Genomic DNA, 20,626 nt, shown 5'->3' with positions numbered 1-20,626 from the left:
GGTGGTGCGCAGGCGCGGTGGACGGGTGTCCGGCTCGGGTGAGAAGCAACCGGGGGCGATGGTGAGTGAGTCTGTGCTTCAAGTGCACCGGTGGAGGGGAGAATCTGGGACTGGGTAAGGGGGCAACAAGCACCGTGCAGAGAGGCGGGGTGACTGCATTGCATCAGTAGCCAAGCCCGTTTCATTTCCTTCCATTGCAATCGGGGCCATGACTCGGGCGGTGGTGTGTGTCAGCACAAAAGAACTGTCAGTACTGGACAGAGACACGAATGTGTTTAATAATTGCATCCACATGGCTGGGATGCATATTCTGGAATGATTTTTTTCAGGGTAAAGTCTGCTATGAGCTCCAGAATAGTTGAAACTCCTGGATTTAGAACATAACAGCACAGTACAGGCCCTTCGACCTAAGATGTGTCAACCTTTTAACCTAATCTTAAAATCAATCCCTCCTACATAGCCCTCAATTTTTCTATCATCTACGTGCCTCTCTAAGAGCTTTGGATGCCAAGAAATTAAAATCCCATACAGCGTGTTGCAGAATTCGGCTTCAAAGGGCTGTTCCTTCACAAGCAGAAATCGGAGCACTGTTTGTGATGGGGCGGGGTTTATATTGCGATTTACCTCAGCTGATAATTGAAGGTTTATTTTATACCCACTATCACTTATTCCCCGCCCCTCGTTCCACACACCACTCCCGCCCCCAACATGCACTCCTGTCCATTTGATGGCCTTCTGTCAAATAAAGTAAGACGTAGAGCAGAATTAGGCCGTTTGGCCCACCTAAATCCCTTCTAAAGGAAACAGTACCAAATGCAGATCTGGCCCTATATCTCATGGTGAACTCACTGAAACCTGTGGAATGTTGAAAGGCATTAATAGGGTGGATGTGGAGAGAGTATTTCCTGTGCTGGGAGTGTCTAAAACCAAAGGACAGAATCTCAGAATATAGGGGTGTCCTTTTAGAATGGAGAGGAATTTCTTTATCCAGAGAGTGGTGAATCTGTGGAATTCATTACCACAGGCAGCTGTGGAGACCAAGTCTCTGTGTATAGGTTGATAGATTCTTGACTGGTCATGAGGGGATACAGAGAGAAGGCGGGAGATTGGGGCTGGGAGGGAAATGGATCAGCCACGATAAAATGGCAGAGCCGACTCGATGGGCCAAATGGCCTAATTCTGCCCCCATGTCTTATGGTCTGAGTGTCTCACCACAGGAACCAGGAAGAGTTGGCCCTGGGAGGCAGAGGCACGGCTACAGGGTTACTTTGAATCCATGTACTGTGCTGTGTTCAAAGACTCTTCAGAGGATCTGAATGGATACACCACAGACGTCACAGACTTTATTAAAACACTTATAGACAAGTGCGTCTCCACACAATCACTCAGTCTTGCCCAGCCGGAAGCCCTGGATGAATCATGAGATCTGCAACCTACTGAGTGCCAGATTAGTGGCATTCAGGTCTGACGACCAAGAGGTCCAGGTGCGATATCCAGAAAGCCATCTCACAGGCAGAGTGTCAATTCTGGATTTAGAACATAACAGCACAGTACAGGCCCTTCAACCTAAGATATGTCAACCTTTTAACCTAATCTTAAATTCAGTCCCTCCTACATAGTCCTCAATTTTTCTATCATCTACGTGCCTCTCTAAGAGCTTTGGATGTCAAGAAATTAAAATCCCATACAGCGTGTTGCAGAATTCGGCTTCAAAGGGCTATTCCTTCACAAGCAGAAATTGGAGCACTGTTTGTGATGGGGCAGGGTTTATATTGCGATTTACCTCAGCTGATAATTGAAGGTTTATTTTATACCCACTATCACTTATTCCCCGCCCCTCGTTCCACACACCACTCCCGCCCCCAACATGCACTCCTGTCCATTTGATGGCCTTCTGTCAAATAAGAAAGACGTAGAGCAGAATTAGGCCATTTGGCCCATCTAAATCCCTTCTAAAGGAAACAGTACCAAATGCAGATCTGGCCCTATATCTCATGGTGAACTCACTGAAACCTGTGGAATGTTGAAAGGCATTAATAGGGTGGATGTGGAGAGAGTATTTCCTGTGCTGGAAGTGTCTAAAACCAAAGGACAGAGTCTCAGAATATAGGGGTGTCCTTTTAGAATGGAGAGGAATTTCTTTATCCAGAGAGTGGTGAATCTGTGGAATTCATTACCACAGGCAGCTGTGGAGACCAAGTCTTTGTGTATAGGTTGATAGATTCTTGACTGGTCATGAGGGGATACAAAGAGAAGGCGGGAGATTGGGGCTGGGAGGGAAATGGATCAGCCACAATGAAATGGCAGAGCAGACTCGATGGGCCAAATGGCCTTATTCTGCCCCCATGTCTTATGGTCTGAGTGTCTCACCACAGGAACCAGTAAGAGTTGGCCCTGGGAGGCAGAGGCTCGGCTACAGGGTTGCTTTGAATCCATGTACTGTGCTGTGTTCAAAGACTCTTCAGAGGATCTGAATGGATACACCACAGACGTCACAGACTTTATTAAAACACTTATAGACAAGTGCGTCTCCACACAATCACTCAGTCTTGCCCAGCCGGAAGCCCTGGATGAATCATGAGATCTGCAACCTACTGAGTGCCAGATTAGTGGCATTCAGGTCTGGCGACCAAGAGGTCCAGGTGCAATCTCCAGAAAGCCATCTCACAGGCAGAGTGTCAATTCTGGACCAAATCTGAATCACTGAATGATGCTGGACAGCTGTGGCAGGGGTTGAATGCTGTCACCACTTATCAAGTGACATGGGCAACAACTGGGCTGCACCTCCACATGAGCTCAATGCCCTCTATACTCGCTTCAACCGGAAAAACTTGATGGAACTTTCACAAGCTCCCACAGCCCCGATGACCCTGTGATTTCAGACTCTGATGTGAGAGCATCCTTCAGGGGGGTGAATCCAGCCCAGACGGGGTACCTGGCTGAGTACCAAAGACCTGGGCTGATCAACTGGATGGGGTGTTCACTAATATCTTTAACCTCTCGCTTCGGCAGTCTGACGTACCCACCTGCTTCAGTCAGGCTTCAATTGTACCGGTGCCCAAGAAGAACATGGTACCCTGCCCCAATGACTATCATCCAGTAGCATTTGCATCCACTGTGATGAAGTGCTTTGAGAGGTTGGTGATGAAACTTGTGAACTCCTGCCTGGGAAGCAACTTGGATCTGCTCCAGTTTGCCTACTGGCACAACAGGCCCTCAGCAGATGCCATCCCCCTGGCTCTGCAGTCATCCCCTCAACACTAATCAATAAGCTTCAAGACTTTGGCCTCAAAACTCCCTTGTGCAGTTAGATCCTGGATTTCCTCACTTGCAGACCCCAATCAATTTGGATTGGCAACAGCATCTCCACCAGCCCAGGTGCTCCACACGGCTGTGTGCTTAGCCCCCTGCTCTTATGACTGGGGGGGTAAGCACAGCTCCAATGCCACATTTAAGTTTGCTGACAACGCCACTGTCATTGGCCGAATCAGTAGAGAGGAGGAAGATTGAAAACCTGCCTGAGGATCAGTGGCAACTTTAAATTCCTCGGTGTTATCATTTTAGAGGATCTGTCCTGGGCCCAACACATAAGTGCAATTACAAAAAAAAACACAGCACCATCTCTGCTTCCTTAGGAGTTTGCGAGGATTGGGCGTGACATATCTTTGACAGCTTCTGTAGATGTGTGGCGGAGAGTACATTGCCTGTATGGAAACACCAATGCTCTTGAATAGAAAATCCTACAAAAGTAGTGGATTACGGCCAAGTCCATCACGGGTAAAGCCCGCTCACAGAGTGCTGTCACAGGAAGGCAGCAGCCATCAACAAGGGCCTCCACCACCCAGGGGCATGCTCTCTTCTTGCTGCTGCCATCAGGAAGAAGGTACAGGAGCCTCAGGACTCTCACCGCCAGGTTCAAGAACTGTTATTACCCCTCAACCATCAGGCTCTTGAACCAGAGGGGATAACTTCCCTTAGCTTCACTCACCCCGTCACTGAACTGTTCCCACAACCAGTGGGCTCACTTTCAAGGACTCTTCATCTCACGTTCTCCATACTTATTGCTTATTTATTTGTTGTTGTTATTTTCTTTAGTATTGGCACAGTTTGTTGTCTGTTACACATCGGTTGTTGTCCGTCCTGTTGGGTGCGGTCGTTCATTGATTCTGTGAATTTCTGTATTTAGTTCTTGTATTTACTGTGAATGCCCCTGAGAAAATGAATCTCAGAGTTGTATATGGGGACATATGTCTACTCCAATAACAAATTTACTTTGAACTTCCTGTAATGTGCTCGTCAGAACTGAAAACACTACTCCTGTTGAGGCTAGTTTTATAAAGTTTCAGCACTTGTACCTGATCTTTTGTGCAGCTGTGGTCTCCATTCAAGATTGTGTAATGTCATTTCCAGTACAGAGAACAAAGTAATTGTTACTCCAGATCCGATAAAGCCTAAAAAAACACAAAATATAAAGAACACAATAATTTTTAAAAATCACAATGAATATAAGTACATAAGATAGCTTATACAGTATATATACTTTGATTGTTTGCCAGTAGTGGTGCTAGACACAGCAGCGTCTGTACAGAAGGTGACTCTGATAGGAAATGATAAGGTAGTGGTGGAGGGGTGGGTTAGTGGGTGGAGGTGTTGATCAGCCTTATGCTTGGTGGAGGGTAACATTTTAACTCCAGTGGTCCTTGCATGAATGCTTTGTAGCCTCCTCCCTGCTGGGAGTGGGACAAACAGACCACGAGCAGGGTCAATGTTACTGGCCTTTTCCTGGCACCCTTTTGTATCTATGTCCTTGATGGTGGGTAGGCTGGTGCCGGTGATACATTGAGCAGTTTTGACTACCCGTTGTAGAGCCTTGCTGTTTACCGCTGTGCAAATTCTGCACCGTGCAGTGACGCAGCATGTCAGGATGCTCTCTACTGCACGTCAGTAAAAAAAGACGTGAGAAGAGATGATGGCCCTTTGTTGCGGAGATGGTGGTCCTTTTTGCAGTACCGTTGGGATGATGGGTGCAGGATTGCTTTAGGTTACAGAAGGTGTAGATGCCAATTCTTTGCAGAGATCTCAACACCAGTTCCCCTGCCCCAGTGGAGTGTTTCCTATTGGAGAGCCCACAACGAAGGGCCACCTCCCCCTGTCCCCCACTCAAGATTCCTCCTCCCCATCACAAAGATTGCCTACTCTTCCTGTCCATCTCTACCCTTGCCCAGCTTCCATCCCATCTAGAGCAGGGGTTCCCAATCTGGGATCCATGGTTAACAGTAGGGATCCATGGCGTAGAAATGGTTGGGAGCCCCGATTAGAATATCACACGCACAATGCTGGAGGAACTCAGTAGGCCAGGCAGCATCAATGGAGAGGAATAAACAGTCAATATTTTGGGCCGAGACCCTTCATTATTCTTGAGTTATTCTGCCTAATATCTTATTCAAGTCTTGAAGGAGGGGCTTAGTCCGAAACGTCGACAGCTAATTCATTTCCAAGAATGCTGCCTGACTTGCTGAGTTTCTCCAGCAGTGTGTGTGTGTGTGTGTTGCATCTTCTTCAATCCGCCTTCCCAGTATTGTGACAAACCGAAACTGAGTCACCTGGAAGGTGTAACTGGGAAATATAACATTTCCTATTTACGCAGTGTACCTTCAGGAGAGAGAGAGAGAGAGAGAGAGACCAGGAGAATCTCACTCTTCTGACAGGGTGTTTCGTACTTCTCCAACACAGTGGTGACAATTAACACTTAACCGCAGCTTCAGTTGCCGGCTGGTGGTGTAATGGGATCTGCACCGGACTTCGAGGCGAGTGGTCCTGGGTTCAGATTCGGCCGGCTCCTTGCGGGTTTTGCATCTGTGCTGAGGCGTCGAGAAATGAAAAACTGAGAAGTGCTAAAGAAACAGCGAGGTTGCCACCCGATGTGCCACACGGTGCAGAGAGGAGCATCTTCAGTTACCATCACCTGCTGTACATTTTAAATATAATCGGGTAAAATTTACAGAATTACGTATTTACCATGTCAGCACATCTCAATTAGCAGAACCCTTTTGAAAATTCGTCACTGCAGTCTGTTGCAAAAGCCTCTGAGTACAAACTCCAGACACCCAAATTGTACTCTTTTGATGAGGGATGGCTCCATAGTGTACATCTACCCAGAAGGTCCGGAGACAAAACAGATCCACCCTGCACAGTGCAGCAGATGGCAGGCGTACACCTTTAGCTTTGTGCTAATAGCAGGAATATTCTGCCTACCAGCAAACACATCTGTACCTCACCCACACCCCCACAGGGTCTGTCCCTCCAAAATTCACTTGTCCATTCATTCCTACCCACTAATCTCCCTCCAGGCTTTCATCCCTGGAAGTGGCCAAAGTGCTGCACCTGCCCATTCCCCTCCTCCCTCACCTCCATTCTGAGCCCCAAACAGACCTACTACCTGGTGAGGCAACGTGAGACCTCCGAATCCGTCTATTGCCTGCGGTGCTCCCGATGCGGTCTCCTCTATGTTGGGGAGACCCGGCGTAATCTGGGGAAATCGCTTTGTCGAGCACTTCCGCTCCATCCGCCTAAAGCAGAATTTCCCAGTGGCCAACCATTTAAATTCCTATCCCCATTCCCATTCCGACATGTCTGTTTGAGGCCACTGTCAGGATGGAGGAGCATACCTTCACGTTCTGTCCAGGTTGCCTCCAACCTGATGGTGTGATATCGATTTCCCTTTCCGCTGAAAAAATGTTTCCCTCCCACCCCCCCTCCCCATTCCCCTCTCTAGCCTCTTACCTCTTCTCACCTGCCTGTCACCTTCCCCCTGGGTGCCCGCCTCCTTCCCTTTCTCCTATGGTTTGCTCTCCTGTCCTATCAGATGCCTTTTTCTTCAGCCCTTTACCTTTCCCAGCCACCTAACTTCACTTATCACCTTCTAGCTATCCTCCTTCCCTCCCCCACCCCCCACATCTTTATTCTGGCTTCTTCACCCTTCCTTTCCAGTCCTGATGTAGGTCTTGGGACCGTCTGTTTATTCATTTCCATAGATGCTGCCTGATCTGCTGAGTTCTTCCAGCACTTTGTGTGTGCTGCTCTGGATTTCCAACATCCACAGAATCTCTTGTGTTTAGGTACATCTATTGTCTTCCCCATGTATTTTCAACAGGACAGAATGAGAATGTCCTGTTAAATAGTGTACAAGTTTTATTACATGAAGACTGGTTCAGAAGGGTTTAATATCACAGGCACAGGTCGTGAAATTTATTGTTTTTGCGGCAACAGTACAATGCAGTCATCGTCGTCCATCATCAAGTGCCGTGTCGTATGACTTGGGCAATCATGGTCTTCCATTTGTCTTTAATCTGATCGTTGCCTGGGGGAAGACCCCCTTCACCCTGTTATTCTTTTCTCTATCCTTGTTCTTGGCAAATTTTTCTACAGAAGTAGGATGCCACTTCTGGACAATGTCTTTTAGATGACCCCAGCCATTATCAATACTCTTCAGAGACTATCTGCCTGGTATCACTGCTTGCATAACCAGGACCTGTGATTTGCACCAGCTACTCATACGACTATCCACCACCTGCTCCGATGGTTTCATGTGACCCTGATCGGGGGGCTAAGTAGCTGCTACACCTCGCCCAAGGGTGACCTGCAGGCTAGCGAAGGGAAGGAGCATCTTACACCTTCTTTGGTAGAGACGTATCTCCACCCCACCACCCTCCACGTTGCAATATATAATTTTTAAAACTATAAAATTACTATAAGAAATATGTTTTACAACTTAAATAAGTATTACAAAATAAAAATAGTGAGATAGTGCTAACTATTTGTCCATTTGTTCTCTGTCCATTCAGAAATCTGATGGCAGAGGGGAAGAAGCTGTTCCTAAAATGTCTTTTTTCATTAATCCATAATTATGTTACCCATAATTTATAATTCCATACTAACTTCTAACATCCAGTATTCCATTCTCAGTTATTACAAAACACCAGAGATTCTGCAGATGCTGGAGATCCAAAGTAACACACAAAATGCTGGAGGAACTCAGCAAGTCAGGCAGCATCTATCGTCGTTATGTGCTGTGTCATACAACTTGTGTGATCATAATCTTCCATTTGTCTTTAACCTGAGAAATTCTAATAAGCTCTTCAGAATTTTTGCCTGATGTAAAAATGATGTAACAGTTTCTGCCGTCACTGCAAGATGTTTGAGCTTCTCCTCAGTACATGTCCCAGAAGTTCCAGCTGCCGTTCCCTGATTTGATATCTCTTCTTATTCTGGATTTTTACAACATTTCCTAATTTGTTACTCTGTTCTTCCATGATCTTTTGATAATTCTTCACAAGAACCTCATTTCTGCAGCTTCAATCCTTCCCCCATTCTGCTTTGATGTTGTCTAACATTCGTTTCCATCACAACACATAACCGTAGAAATTATGTTATTCTTTAGTATCTTGCTCAAACACTCAGCTACAGCATCTATGGAGGGAAACAAAGAGTACATTTTGGGCTGAGACCCTTTATCCTGACTCTTTATTCCCCTCCATAGATGCTGCCTGACCTGCTGAGTTCCTCCAGCATTTTGTGTTGCTCTAGATCGGGGGTTCCCAACTGTTTTATGTCTTGTCCATACTGCACCAACTGCCACCACTGGGCTGTAAATAGTGAAAAATATTTGCCACAAATCGCATTTTCCCCTTTTTAACATCTTGTTTGATTGGATTCAATGGTTCCTTTGTTGCAATCTCTATCTTCGCATTGGTCCAGTGAGGAACCTCCACAACCATATTAAACACATTCTGTGACTCTGAAGCCCAAAGTGGAATATCATGGAAAGGAGAAATCATCTGACCCTGAGCATCGCGGAAATATATATTTGGAACTATGGGGCTCTTCCACAGACTTGGGAAGACCCCACCCATACTGATGAATTGACTAAATGTCGTGGAGACAATGATCCTATTGATGTCTGCGAAACTGGAACCAAAGTGTGTAAAAGAGGTGAGGTTATCCAGGTAAAAGTTTTGGGTACCCTGGCAATGATTGATGAAGGTGAAACTGACTGGAAGATTATTGCAATTAATATTGAAGATGCTGATGCAGATAAATTTAATAATATTGATGATGTAAGAAGGCTAAAGCCAGGCTATCTGGAGGCCACTGTTGACTGGTTCAGGCGATACAAGGTGTCTGATGGAAAACCCGAAAACCAGTTTGCATTCAATGGTGAATTCAAGGATAAGGACTTTGCCATTGAAGTGATCAAAAGCACACATGCGTTTTGGGAAGCTTTGATAAAGAAAACATCACCTGCTGGAGAAATTAACTGTACAAACACAAAAGTATCTGAAAGTCCCTTCATGTGTTCTGAAACAGATGCTACTGCTTGTATAGAAAATTTACCAGAATGTGGATCAGGTGATTCAGAGTCAGTGGATGTGAACAACTAGTGGTTTGAGAAAAAGAATTGAGTGAAGAACTTATTATTGCTGCTGTAATCCAAATTATTCACCTGCTATGTTATCTATACAGCAGAGTTGAAGGAAATGTGAAGATGACTACTAAGTGTACATCTGTGATGAGTAGTATTTACTCTTGATCATTTAATTGCCCAATAAATATTCATGATCTGTCAAAAAAAAAGAAAAGAAAATAGTGAAAAATAGAAATGTGTTTTTTTTTAAAAATCAGTGAGTTGGTGTTCAGGGGTTCATTGCCCATTCAGAAATCATTTGGCAGAGGGGAAGAAGCTGTTCTTGAATCATTGAGTGTGTGCCTTCAGGCTTCTGTACCTCCCTCCTGATGGTAACAGTGAGAAGAGGGCATGTCCTGGGTGGTGAGACTCCTTAACGATGGATGCTGCCTTTCTGAGGCACCGCTCCTTAAAGGTGTCCTGGATGTTCCAGAGGCTAGTACCCATGATGGAGCTGACTAATTTTACGCCTTTCTGTAGCTTACTTCGATCCTGTGCAGTAGCCCCCAACACCCCCCCCATACCAGATGGTGTTGCAGCCAGTCAGAATATTCTCCACGGTGTATCTATAGAATTTACAAGTGTTTTAGGTGACAAACCAAAACTCAAAGTCCTAATGAAGTATAGCCACTGTTTAACCTTCTTTATAACTGTATCAATATGTCAGGACCAGGCTAGGGGCCCTCAGACATCTTGACTCCTCAGGAACTTGAAATTGGTCACTCTCTCCACCTCTGATCCCTCCATGAGGATTGGTTTATGTTCCCTTGTCATACCCTTCCTGAAGTCCACAATCTGCTCTTTGGTCTTACTGACGTGGAACGGAAGGTTGTTGCTCCTGTACGCCCTCTCATCTCCATCTGAGATTCTGCCAGCAAGGGTTGCATCATCAGCAAATTTACAGATGGTATTTGAGCTGTGCCTACCCACACGGTCATGGGTGTAGAGAGAGTAGAGCAGTGGGCTGAGCCCTGAGGTGCACCAGATACACTGAACTTCATGCTTACAGCAGCAACACGGGCACATAAATGCCAACAACACAAAGAATATAAGTTATACAAGTCGGTGAGGAGAGTGAGAAAAATTGATGGTGCAAAAACAGGGCTTTAGTGTAAAAACATAAGGTCACAGAGGGCAGTTCCACAGTAGCACAAGAAATGATCCACGGTGTTCCATTGCTGAGGTGTTGCACAAACACAGGAGATTCTGCAGATGCTAGAAATATAAAAGACACAGACACACACATATACACACACACAATGCTGGAGGAACTCAGCTGGTCAGGCAGTCCTGATGAACGAGGATGGGTCTTGGCCCAAAACATCGACTGTCTATTCATTTCCATAGAGGCTGCCTGACTTGCTGAGTTCCTCCAGCATGTTGTGTGTGTAGTAAGGGTTGTGCTGGCCAATTGAAGAACCTGATAATGCAGGATTTTTGCCCATTGCTGCCCTTTACTTCAAATCAAATTGAGATTCTAATCTGATACCCCGTTGTTAATACTCCACCCTCCTTCCCTCAACACTCACTTCCCTTATTCATTTGAAGATTGAGTGTAATATATCTAACCTCTTGCATGCTGGATCATTGAGATATCATCTGCAAGTCATGTCTAGGCCCTTCAGAATTAATCCCATCCTAGCTATTCTACAACACACACAAATGCTGGTGGAACGCAGCAGGCCAGGCAGCATCTACAGGAAGAAGTACAGTCGACGTTTCGGGCCAAGACCCTTCGTCAGGACTAACTGAAAGAAAAGATAATAAGAGATTTGAAAGGCACTTTCTACTATCTTACTATCTTTTCTTTCCGTTAGTCCTGACGAAGGATCTCAGCCCGAAACGTCGACAGTGCTTCTCCCTATAGATGCTGCCTGGCCTGCTGCGTTCCACCAGCATTTGCGTGTGCTGCTTGAATTTCCAGCATCTGCAGATTTCCTCGTGTTTGCTAGCTATTCTACAATAGTTTCCAGTATCTTTTACAATTGATTTTAAAGTTCTCTTACTTGGGTTTAAAGCTCTTAATGGTCTGGAACCAGAGTACATCACAGAGTCACTTCTGTAATCCTGCTCAAGCTCTTAGGTCTTCTTCAAAGGTTCATATATTATCTAAGTACAGTATACAACTCTGAAACTCTTCTCCCATTGCCATGAAACCAAGAAAGAAAAGAACAGAAACGCAAACCTCAATTCCCCACACAAAAAAAAAACAAACAAAAAGTGGAACAGGAACATTGAGCCCCGAATCCCCCTCCCCTGCACACAAAAGACAAGAAGATCGGGCAAAAAACACAGAATATAAAAACTATAACACTGAAAAGAGTCCGTTGTCCAAAACACAGAAAACCTGGATAACATTCTCCGGGCAGAGCGATCCCCGCCTGTAAATCACAGGCTCCCAACAGTTCCAGTGTCACATTCAAGGCAAAAATCAAACGTGAAAGACATAAAAGTAGTGAAATATATGATTTCATGGTCTATCCAGAAGATGTTAACTGTGGGAGTGGTGTACACAGGCACCATTTAGACTGAAATCTTAAATTCTCTTCCTCTGGTCTCTTAAGTTCAAACAATCACCCTCAAAAACTAAAGGACAGATCATCTTTTATAAACTTTTTTAAACTGTGGAACTCAATACCAAAAACTGTAAGGGATGCAGACTCACTCAGTTGACACTTTTAATCGTCAGCTCAAAACCTATTTAACCTTGCTCTTACCTAACATCACTTTGTCTTGCATTTACATGTTTGCGCTCTAGCACTGTGAACTACATTGTGTGTATGAAAAGCGCTCGACTGACAGACAGACCATTATTATTGTTATTGATCTATGTTGTCTCTCTTTTCAGGCGGAGGTTGAAGAAACACTCAAGAGAATCCAGAACCAGAAGGGTGTTCTAGGGATTATTATTGTCAACATGGAAGGTATTCAGAACAGTTTCTTTTTCCTGGAGTTCAATTTGAGTCAGATTTTTTTTTCTGGTTCATCATTGTAAGGGTTAACGGATGAGGAGCATTTGATGGCTGTGGGCCTGAACTCGCTGGAGTTCAGAAGAAAGAGGGGGTATCTCATTGAAGCCTATCAAATATTGAAAGGCTTAAACCGAGTGGATGTGGAGAGAGTGATCAATCCTCAGACAGATCAGAAGTGGAGAGAGAGCAGTTTTAAGTTCCTGGGCGTCAAACTCTCTGAGGATCTAACCTGGTCCCGACATATCGATGTAGCTATAAAGAAGACAAGACAGCGGCCATATTTCATTAGGAGTTTGAAGAAATTTGGTTTGTTACCTAAAATACTTGAAAATTCCTATAGATGTACCGTAAAAAGCATTGTGACAGGCTGCATCACTGTCTGGTATGGGGATGGGGGAGCTACTGTGCAGGACTGGAATAAACTTCAGAGAGTTGTAAACTTAATTAGCTCCGTAATGGGCACAAGCCACCATAGTATCCAGGACATCTTCAAGGAGTGGTGCTTCAAAAAAGGCGCCATCCATCATTAAGGACTCCCATCACCCACTTCCCATGCCGTTGAATTGTATTTTAAAATCATTTTGTAACAATGCGTTTAGAGCAAAGAATTGCTCTTGGAAAAAATATCCATGCAACATTCATTTCCTTGACTTAACATTTTTCTGGGATCTTCTGGAGGTTTTGGTGGTTTAGTTGGAGGGACCAAACAGCCACCTTCTGATTCTGTTGTATTCGTAAAATGGCACCTCTGTATGTTGAAAGTTAAAGTCGAGTTGATTGTCATTCGCACAAGACATGTTTGCACAGGCACAATGAAATATTTGCATGATACAGACTCTCAGCATCTCAAAGTTTCAAAGTCCATTTATTATCAAAGTGTGTATGCAGAATACAGCTCTGAGATTCACCCTCCCACAGGCAGCCACGAAACAAAGAAACACCATGGAACCCGTTCAAGAAAACATCAAACACCCATTGTGTGAAGAAGAACAAACTACGCAAACAGCAAGATGCAAGCAAATAACACATAGAGTGTCAAACATCAAACCAGGAGTCCAGCAGTATTCAGTTCAGCATCACACTGCTAGCCCACTGCAGGCTGCACACTGAGCCATTCTTCACTGAAGTCCCTATCAGTCGCCTGATCAAGTTCAGTTTATTGACTTTCAATCATACACAGTATACCGCCAAACGAAACAATGTTCCTCCAGACCAAGGTGCACAACGCAATAAATATAACTCACAACACAACACATAAATTAATATTATAACAAATAAATTAACAAATAATAAAATATTCTCTGGAAAACTGACATTTAATGTAAGGTGCATTAACGACACGAGTTAAGAAGTAAAGAGTAATACGCGACTGGCGCCTCGTATGTGATGAGATCTGGGTGGTGGCAGGAAGTTCAGTAGTCTCACGGCCTGGGGAAAGAACTCGTTTCCCATCCTAGGACAATTCTTGTCCTAATACCGTGGCATCTCCTACCTGATGGTAGGATGAGAGGGATCCTTGACAATGCTAAGGGCCCAACATATGAAGCGCTCCTGATAAATATCTTGGATGGGAAGAGGGGACACCCCAATGTTTCTCTCAGTAGTCCTCGCAGTCCTTTGTAGGGTCTTGCAGTCATACCCGACCATACTCAGAATTAGCCTCCCTACATCAGCCTCTCTTCCCAACTGCTGCCACTTTAATGGTGACGAGTCTAACTTCGTGTGTATGTCCCTGCATCCAGGTATCCCAATCCGGTCGACCATGGACAATGCGACCACGGCTCAGTACGCAGGGCTTATCCATCAGCTGTCCATGAAAGCCAGGAGCACCATCCGGGACATCGACGCCCAGAACGACCTCACCTTCCTCAGGATCCGGAGCAAGAAACACGAGATTATGGTTGCACCCGGTAAATGTGCTTTTATTTCGGTCTGTCCACCAGCTTATTTTGAGTATCCCTCCCCCACCAGCCCCACCACCCAGAACTTTCTCCGTTCCTGTGGGTGCCCAAGGTCGCACGGAGACAAGTCAGCTACTAAGCAACTTCAGATATCTGGTAGGAGCTCCCAGCCATGGTGTCAGCCTCCATAACCACTGTTCCCACACACATCGCATTTATTACTCCACAGCTGGAATTTACTTTTATATAATGTTAATATAATTTTGGAATTATGTTAATATAATTTTGAGATCTATAGTGTACTGGCCTCACTGAGATATTGTAACATCAACCAGACAGTCAGCCGAACTCCATTCAAAATTAACCTGAAGATCAGAATGTAGAATCCTAGCTCCTTGGTTTTATTGCAAGCTCAATGGCGTGACATAGTGAATAAGTTGAGTGAAATTAAGTTTAGTTTATTGTAATTTAACTATATACTTGTATATAACGTATATAGAAACGAGACGTTTCTCTGAACCAGAGTGTAAAGCACAGTGATACACTTAGCACATGATAACTTTTGAAGGTACAGATAAAATCTACAGATGAATCACACAAATAATAAACTAAAGTGCATTAATTTTAAATATTGGAAGGTACGGAACAGATTAACCAGTGAGACATTGAATACGATGCAGCAGGAGTTCAGAACCCCAAATTGTTTCTCATCCTGACCATGCTTATTTTTATGCATCATAGTCTCCTGCCTGATGGTAGAAAGTCAAAAAGGATGCTGGATGGATGGGTGAGATCTTTAATAAAGCTAAGGGCCCTCCTGATAAATGTCCCCGATGGATGGTAGGGAGACCCCTACGATCCTGTCAGTTGTTCTCACAGTCCTTTGTAGGGACTTCTGGTCCGATGTTCAACTGCTCCCATTCCAGATGGAGATGCAACTTGTCAGGACGCTCTCAGTGGTGCTCCTGTAAAACGCAGTTAAGATGGGGGTGGGGGCGGTGAGCCTAGCTTGCTTCAGTCTCCTTAGGAAGTGGAGAGACTGCTGTGCCTTCTTGTTCGGATGAGGTCGTCCATGATGTGAACTCCCAAGAACTTAGTGCAGTCAACTCTGTCTACGGAGGACCCACGTATGTGCAGAGGGGGATGGTTTGGCTGCACCTAATTGAAATCCACAATGCTTTTCTTTGTCTTCTCCATGTAAAGGATCAGAATCAGGTTTATTATCATTGGCATGTGTTGTGAAATTTATTAACTTAGCAGCAGCAGTTCAATGGAATATGTAATATAGAAGAAGAAAAACAAAATAAAATAATAATGATAAATAAATCAATTACAGTATATGTATATTGAATGAATTAAAAATCGTGCGATAAACAGAAATAAAATATATTTCTGTTAGTTTGTTCTTCTCACACCAATCCACCAGCCACTCCACTTCCTCTCTATTCTCCCATCTCGTCATCGTTCTTGATAAGACCAACCACTGTTGTGTCATCTGCAAACTTGATGACATGGTTTGAGCTGGATCCTGCGACACAGTCCATAAGGCCAGAAGACATAGGAGCAGAATTAGGCTATTCAGCCCATCAAGTCTGCTCCACCATTCCATCATGGCTGGTCCCAGATCCTACTCAACGCCATACACCTGCCTTCTTGCCATATCCTTTGATGCCCTGACCGATCAGGAAATGATCAACTTCTGCCTTAAACATACGCACGGACTTCACCTCTACCGCAGTCTGTGGCAGAGCATTCCACAGATTCACTACTCTCTAGCTAAAAAAAATTCCTCCTTATCTCTGTTCTAAAATGTCGCCCCTCAATTTTGAGGCTGTGCCATCAAGTTCTGGATACCCCACCACTGGAAATATCCTCTCCACATCCACCCTATCTAGTCCTTTCAACATTCGGTAGGTTTCAATGAGATCCTTGTACATTGTTAACCCCTTCATTCCTGGAATCATTCTCGTGAACCTCCTCTGGACTCTCTCCAATAACAACACGTCCTTTCTAAAATATGGGACCTCAAACTGTTGACAGTACTCCACGTACCACCTGACTCGTGTCTTATAAAGGCTCAGCATTATCTCCTTGCTTTTGTATTCTATTCCTATTGAAATAAATGGCAACGTTGCATTTGCCACATTTACCACAGACCTGTAAATGAACCTTATGGGAGTCTTGCCCGAGGACTCCTAAGTCCCTCTGCACCTGTGATGTTTGAACCTTCTCCCCATTTAGATAATAGTCCGCATTATTGTTCCTTTGTCATGCGTCAGCAGTGTGAACAGCAGCGGGCTGAGCACACAACCTTGTGGGCCGCCAGTGCTCAGCATAATGAGACATTGCTGCCCACATGAACTGACTGTGGCCTTACTGTTAAAAACTCAGTATCCAATTGCAGAGGGAGGTGTTGAGACCCAGCAAAGACAGCTTCCCAACCAGTTTCTGGGGTACAATGGTGTTCAATGCTGAAGTGAAATCTCTAAACAGCAGTCTGGCATATGAGACCCCATTTTCCAGGTAGGATGACAGAGTGGAGGGCAGAGGCTATTGCATCATCAGTGGATCGATTTGAGCAATAAGCGAACTGGAAAGGGTCCAGTGTAGCTAGGAGAAAGGCTTTTTAATGTGCTCCATGACCAGCCACTTCGTAACAGTTGATGTTAATGCCACCGGACGATAGACATTTAGGCAGGTTACCATTTCCTTCTTTGGCACTGGAATGACGGTTGCTACCGTGAAAACCAAAAATGTGTTGTCATTGGAGAGTCCAGAGGTAGTGCATGAGGATGAGTCCAGGAATGAAGGGGTTAACATATGAGGAGTGTTTGGCAGCTTTGGGCCTGTACTCAGTGGAGTTTAGAAGAATGCTGGGGGGAGTCTCATTGAAACCTACCGAATGTTGAAAGGACTGGATAGGGTGGATGTGGAGAAGATGTTTCCTGTGGTGGGGGTATCCAGACTAGAGGGCACAGCTTCAAAATTGAGTGGCAACCCTTTAGAACAGATAAAGAGGAATTTTTTTAGCCAGAGGTTAGTAATCTGCAGAATATTCTGCCACAGACTGTGGTGGAGGCCAAGTCCGTGTGTATATTTAAGGCGGAAGTTGATCATTTCCTGATCGGTCAGGACATCAAAGGACATGGCGAGAAGGCATGTGTATGGGGTTGAATGGGATCTGGGATCAGCCATGATGGAATGGGAAAGCAGACTTGATAGACTAAATGGCCTAATTCTGCTCCTATGTCTTATGGTCTGATGTGAAATATATCTGTCAGCTGGGCTGCGTGATCTTTCGGAACCCGACCTGGTATTGTATCGGGCCCCACAGCTTTGCATGGGTTGATTCCGGCCAGGGTCTTCCTCACCTCAGTTCACCCAGGAGGTGTGTCTGCTCCCCTGGGGGGAGGGTTACTGATCTGAAGCAGCTCATTTCAAAATAAAAGCTGAATGTGCTTAATCATATAGGGAAAAGAAAAGAAAAATGAATTGCCTGAAGGATGGAACATACATTCTGTGAATTACTGTGCAATTAATTATATATTAATGAATATAATTCATAAATTTTCTAAATTATAAACAAACCACAACTTTGACTTTGAAACACTTAGAGCTTCAACATAATTACATCGTCAGTGTTTCAAGTTACAGCACTGTTATAAATCGTAACAATAACACAGAATGGAAGTCGGTAGTTCATCGTTAATAAATATTAAAAATTTAAAGTGCCGTACAGTTTTCAGACTGGGTAAAGATTGCCTGCTCAGAGCAATGGGTGGTCTGTGCAGCCGTAAAAAAAATAATTAGAGGGAACATTTCTTTCTCCCCTCCCCCCACTGAACCTTAACATTTATGAGCATCGGGAGAAGGAAATACTGGGAATGAATTAACATCTGGGATTAAGGATCGAACAATGGTCCTCCTGTGCAAAGGGAAACATGGACAACACAATACCTCATTCTCACCTGAGCACCCTGTGTTAAAAGACATTTGGATGGGTACGTGGTTAGGAAAGGTTTAGAGGGATATGGGCTCCATCTGCAATCAACCCCTCCTTACATGGAACACACAAAATGCTGGTGGAACGCAGCAGGCCAGGCAGCATCTATAGGGAGAAGCACATGGACCGAGACGTCAACAGTTAGATGCTGCCTGGCCTGCTGCGTTCCACCAGCATTTTGTGTGTGTTGCTTGAATTTCCAGCATCTGCAGATTTCCTCGTGTTTCCTCCTTACATGGATCCACCTGTCTCGCCCTTCTCCTCTTCCTCATCTTTTTATACTGGCTACCCCCCCCATCTTGATCATATTGATGGCAGACAGCAGCATCCATCATCAAGGACCCCACCATCCAGGCCATGCTGTCTTCGCACTGCTACCATCAGGGAGGAGATACAGAAGCTTTGGGTCCCGCATCACCAGGTTCAGGAACAGTTATTACCCTTCAACCATCGGGCTCCTGAACCTGCGTGGATGAATAACTTCACTCACTCCAACGCTGAACTGACCACAGTGACCACTCACTTTCAAGGATGCTACAACTCAGTGCTATTTATTTATGAATGCAAGATATTCTGCAGATGCTGGGAATCCAGAGCAACACCAACACACACACACACACACACACACACCACCCCCCCCCCCCCCACCCCCGGAAGGAACTCAGGCAGCAATCTTAGAAAGGAATAAAGAGTCAACGTTTCATCAGGTTTGGAAGGGGAAAGAATAAATTTTATTTATTTATTATTATTTGCATGATTTGGCCTCTTTTGCACATTGGAAGTTTGTCAGTCTTTTTAAGTGTAGTTTTCCGTAAATTCTGTTGTACTTTATTTTCCTGTGAATGCCTGCAAAAAATGAATCTCTAGGTAGTACATGGTGACAGTTACAAACTTTGATAATAAATTTACTTTGAACTTTGATGTGCATTAAATTACCAGAGAATATCAGCCTTGTACTAGCTGGTGTGCTTTTATCAATCTGTTCTTCATTTCCCTTTCAGACAAGGAGTATTTATTAATTGTCATCCAGAATCCCAGTGAGTGACCTCCCCATCATCGCCTCCTGTACAGTGTCGCGCCGATGGAAATCACTCATTTACCTGGCAGTGTTGACCAACTCCGCAAGCTCAGCTCCTGTGCCTCTTTGAGATCTCTCTCGAGCATCCGTACCTTTCCCAAGCGGCTGAATGAACCCAGACTTTCTTTGGTGACCGGCAGGCCGCTGCTAATAACTTTGACTTATTTACATTTGGTATTCATTAACCACTTCAGTAAAGGCTGTCTTATTGCCATGTTACCATTGGTAGATATTGTAAATAATTAGTTAAACTGCATGCTCTTCAGAGAAACAGGAAGCAATCTCTGGCTTAAGCTGCAGTACTTAATGAGTAACAGTCTTAATAAAGTAATAGCACTTTGCATCATGGGTAGTTATTTTCATGTTTGCGTGGGGCTGAGTTAAGATTGTGACCAACATATTGGGAAGGAAGGTTGGAGAAACAAGATTCATCCTGTAAATTGGACGGGGATATTTTTGGACAGGAAAGAGCTGGTAATTAAGATGAGTAATCTTTGTGGTCCTAGAGATTTAATCTTTAACTGTTTGGCTCTTCATTATTTCTGACTATCATTAAGAAATGCTCAGTACATATTAGTTATAGTATTTAAACCATCTGCAACATGCTGGTTGGGTGGATGGAAGAGAAACCGATGTAAAAGACCATTGTGCTTTTCTTAAAAAAAAATAAAGACCTTGTTCTCAGTTTTTCTGCTTGAGATTGGATTTGACTTGCCGAATTCCTCCAGCATTTTTTGTGTGTCTGTGCGTGTGTGTGTGTGTTGCTGAGGGTCCTAAAGGTTAAAATATTCAGAATATACTGCAAAAGCAAGCGTGTAATGCTGAGGCTTTATAAGACATTGTTCAGACTGTGCTTGGAATATCGTGAGCAGCTTTGGGCCCCTTATCTAAGAAAAGATGTGCTTCTCTTAGGAGAAGGTCTGGAGGAGATTCCAGGAATGGACTAAGCAACTTAAATCGTTTGTCATGGATTAGATGGAATAACATATGATGAGCGTTTGGTGCCTCTGGACATGTACATGCTGGGGTTTAGATAGATAGATAGATACTTTATTCATCCCCATGGGGAAATTCAACATTTTTTCCAATGTCCCATATACTTGTTTTAGCAAAACTAATTACATACAATACTTAACTCAGTAAAAATATGATATGCCATTGAAAGGCCTAGATAGACTGGATGTGGAAAGGATATTTCCTGTAGTGGAG

General features: G+C 44.3%; 1 protein-coding gene and 1 pseudogene across 1 annotated transcript; both read left to right on the top strand.

Moving 5' to 3' along the window:
* On the top strand, window positions 1-20,104 carry LOC140736201 (dynein light chain roadblock-type 2-like). Its single transcript, XM_073062111.1, has 4 exons — window positions 1-61; window positions 12,312-12,387; window positions 14,178-14,345; window positions 19,341-20,104. The coding sequence occupies exons 1-4, from the start codon at window positions 59-61 to the stop codon at window positions 19,382-19,384; spliced, it is 291 nt and encodes a 96-aa protein (XP_072918212.1). The 5' UTR covers window positions 1-58; the 3' UTR covers window positions 19,385-20,104.
* LOC140736200 (inorganic pyrophosphatase pseudogene) lies at window positions 8,560-9,730 on the top strand (annotated as a pseudogene).
* Window positions 20,105-20,626: the final 522 nt, after the last annotated feature.

Source organism: Hemitrygon akajei, chromosome 11, assembly GCF_048418815.1.
Source record: "Hemitrygon akajei chromosome 11, sHemAka1.3, whole genome shotgun sequence".
NCBI lineage: Eukaryota > Metazoa > Chordata > Chondrichthyes > Myliobatiformes > Dasyatidae > Hemitrygon > Hemitrygon akajei.
The sequence above is the reverse complement of the archived record's forward strand: the minus strand, read 5'-3'. Positions and strand labels throughout refer to the sequence as shown.

What these genes read in the sequence shown, in the direction of transcription:
- LOC140736201 (XM_073062111.1), top strand. An exon ending in TATTATTGTCAACATGGAAG is followed by an intron (nt 12,388 to 14,177) that starts GTATTCAGAACA and finishes CCCTGCATCCAG; the next exon opens with GTATCCCAATCCGGTCGACC. An exon ending in CGAGATTATGGTTGCACCCG is followed by an intron (nt 14,346 to 19,340) that starts GTAAATGTGCTT and finishes TTTCCCTTTCAG; the next exon opens with ACAAGGAGTATTTATTAATT.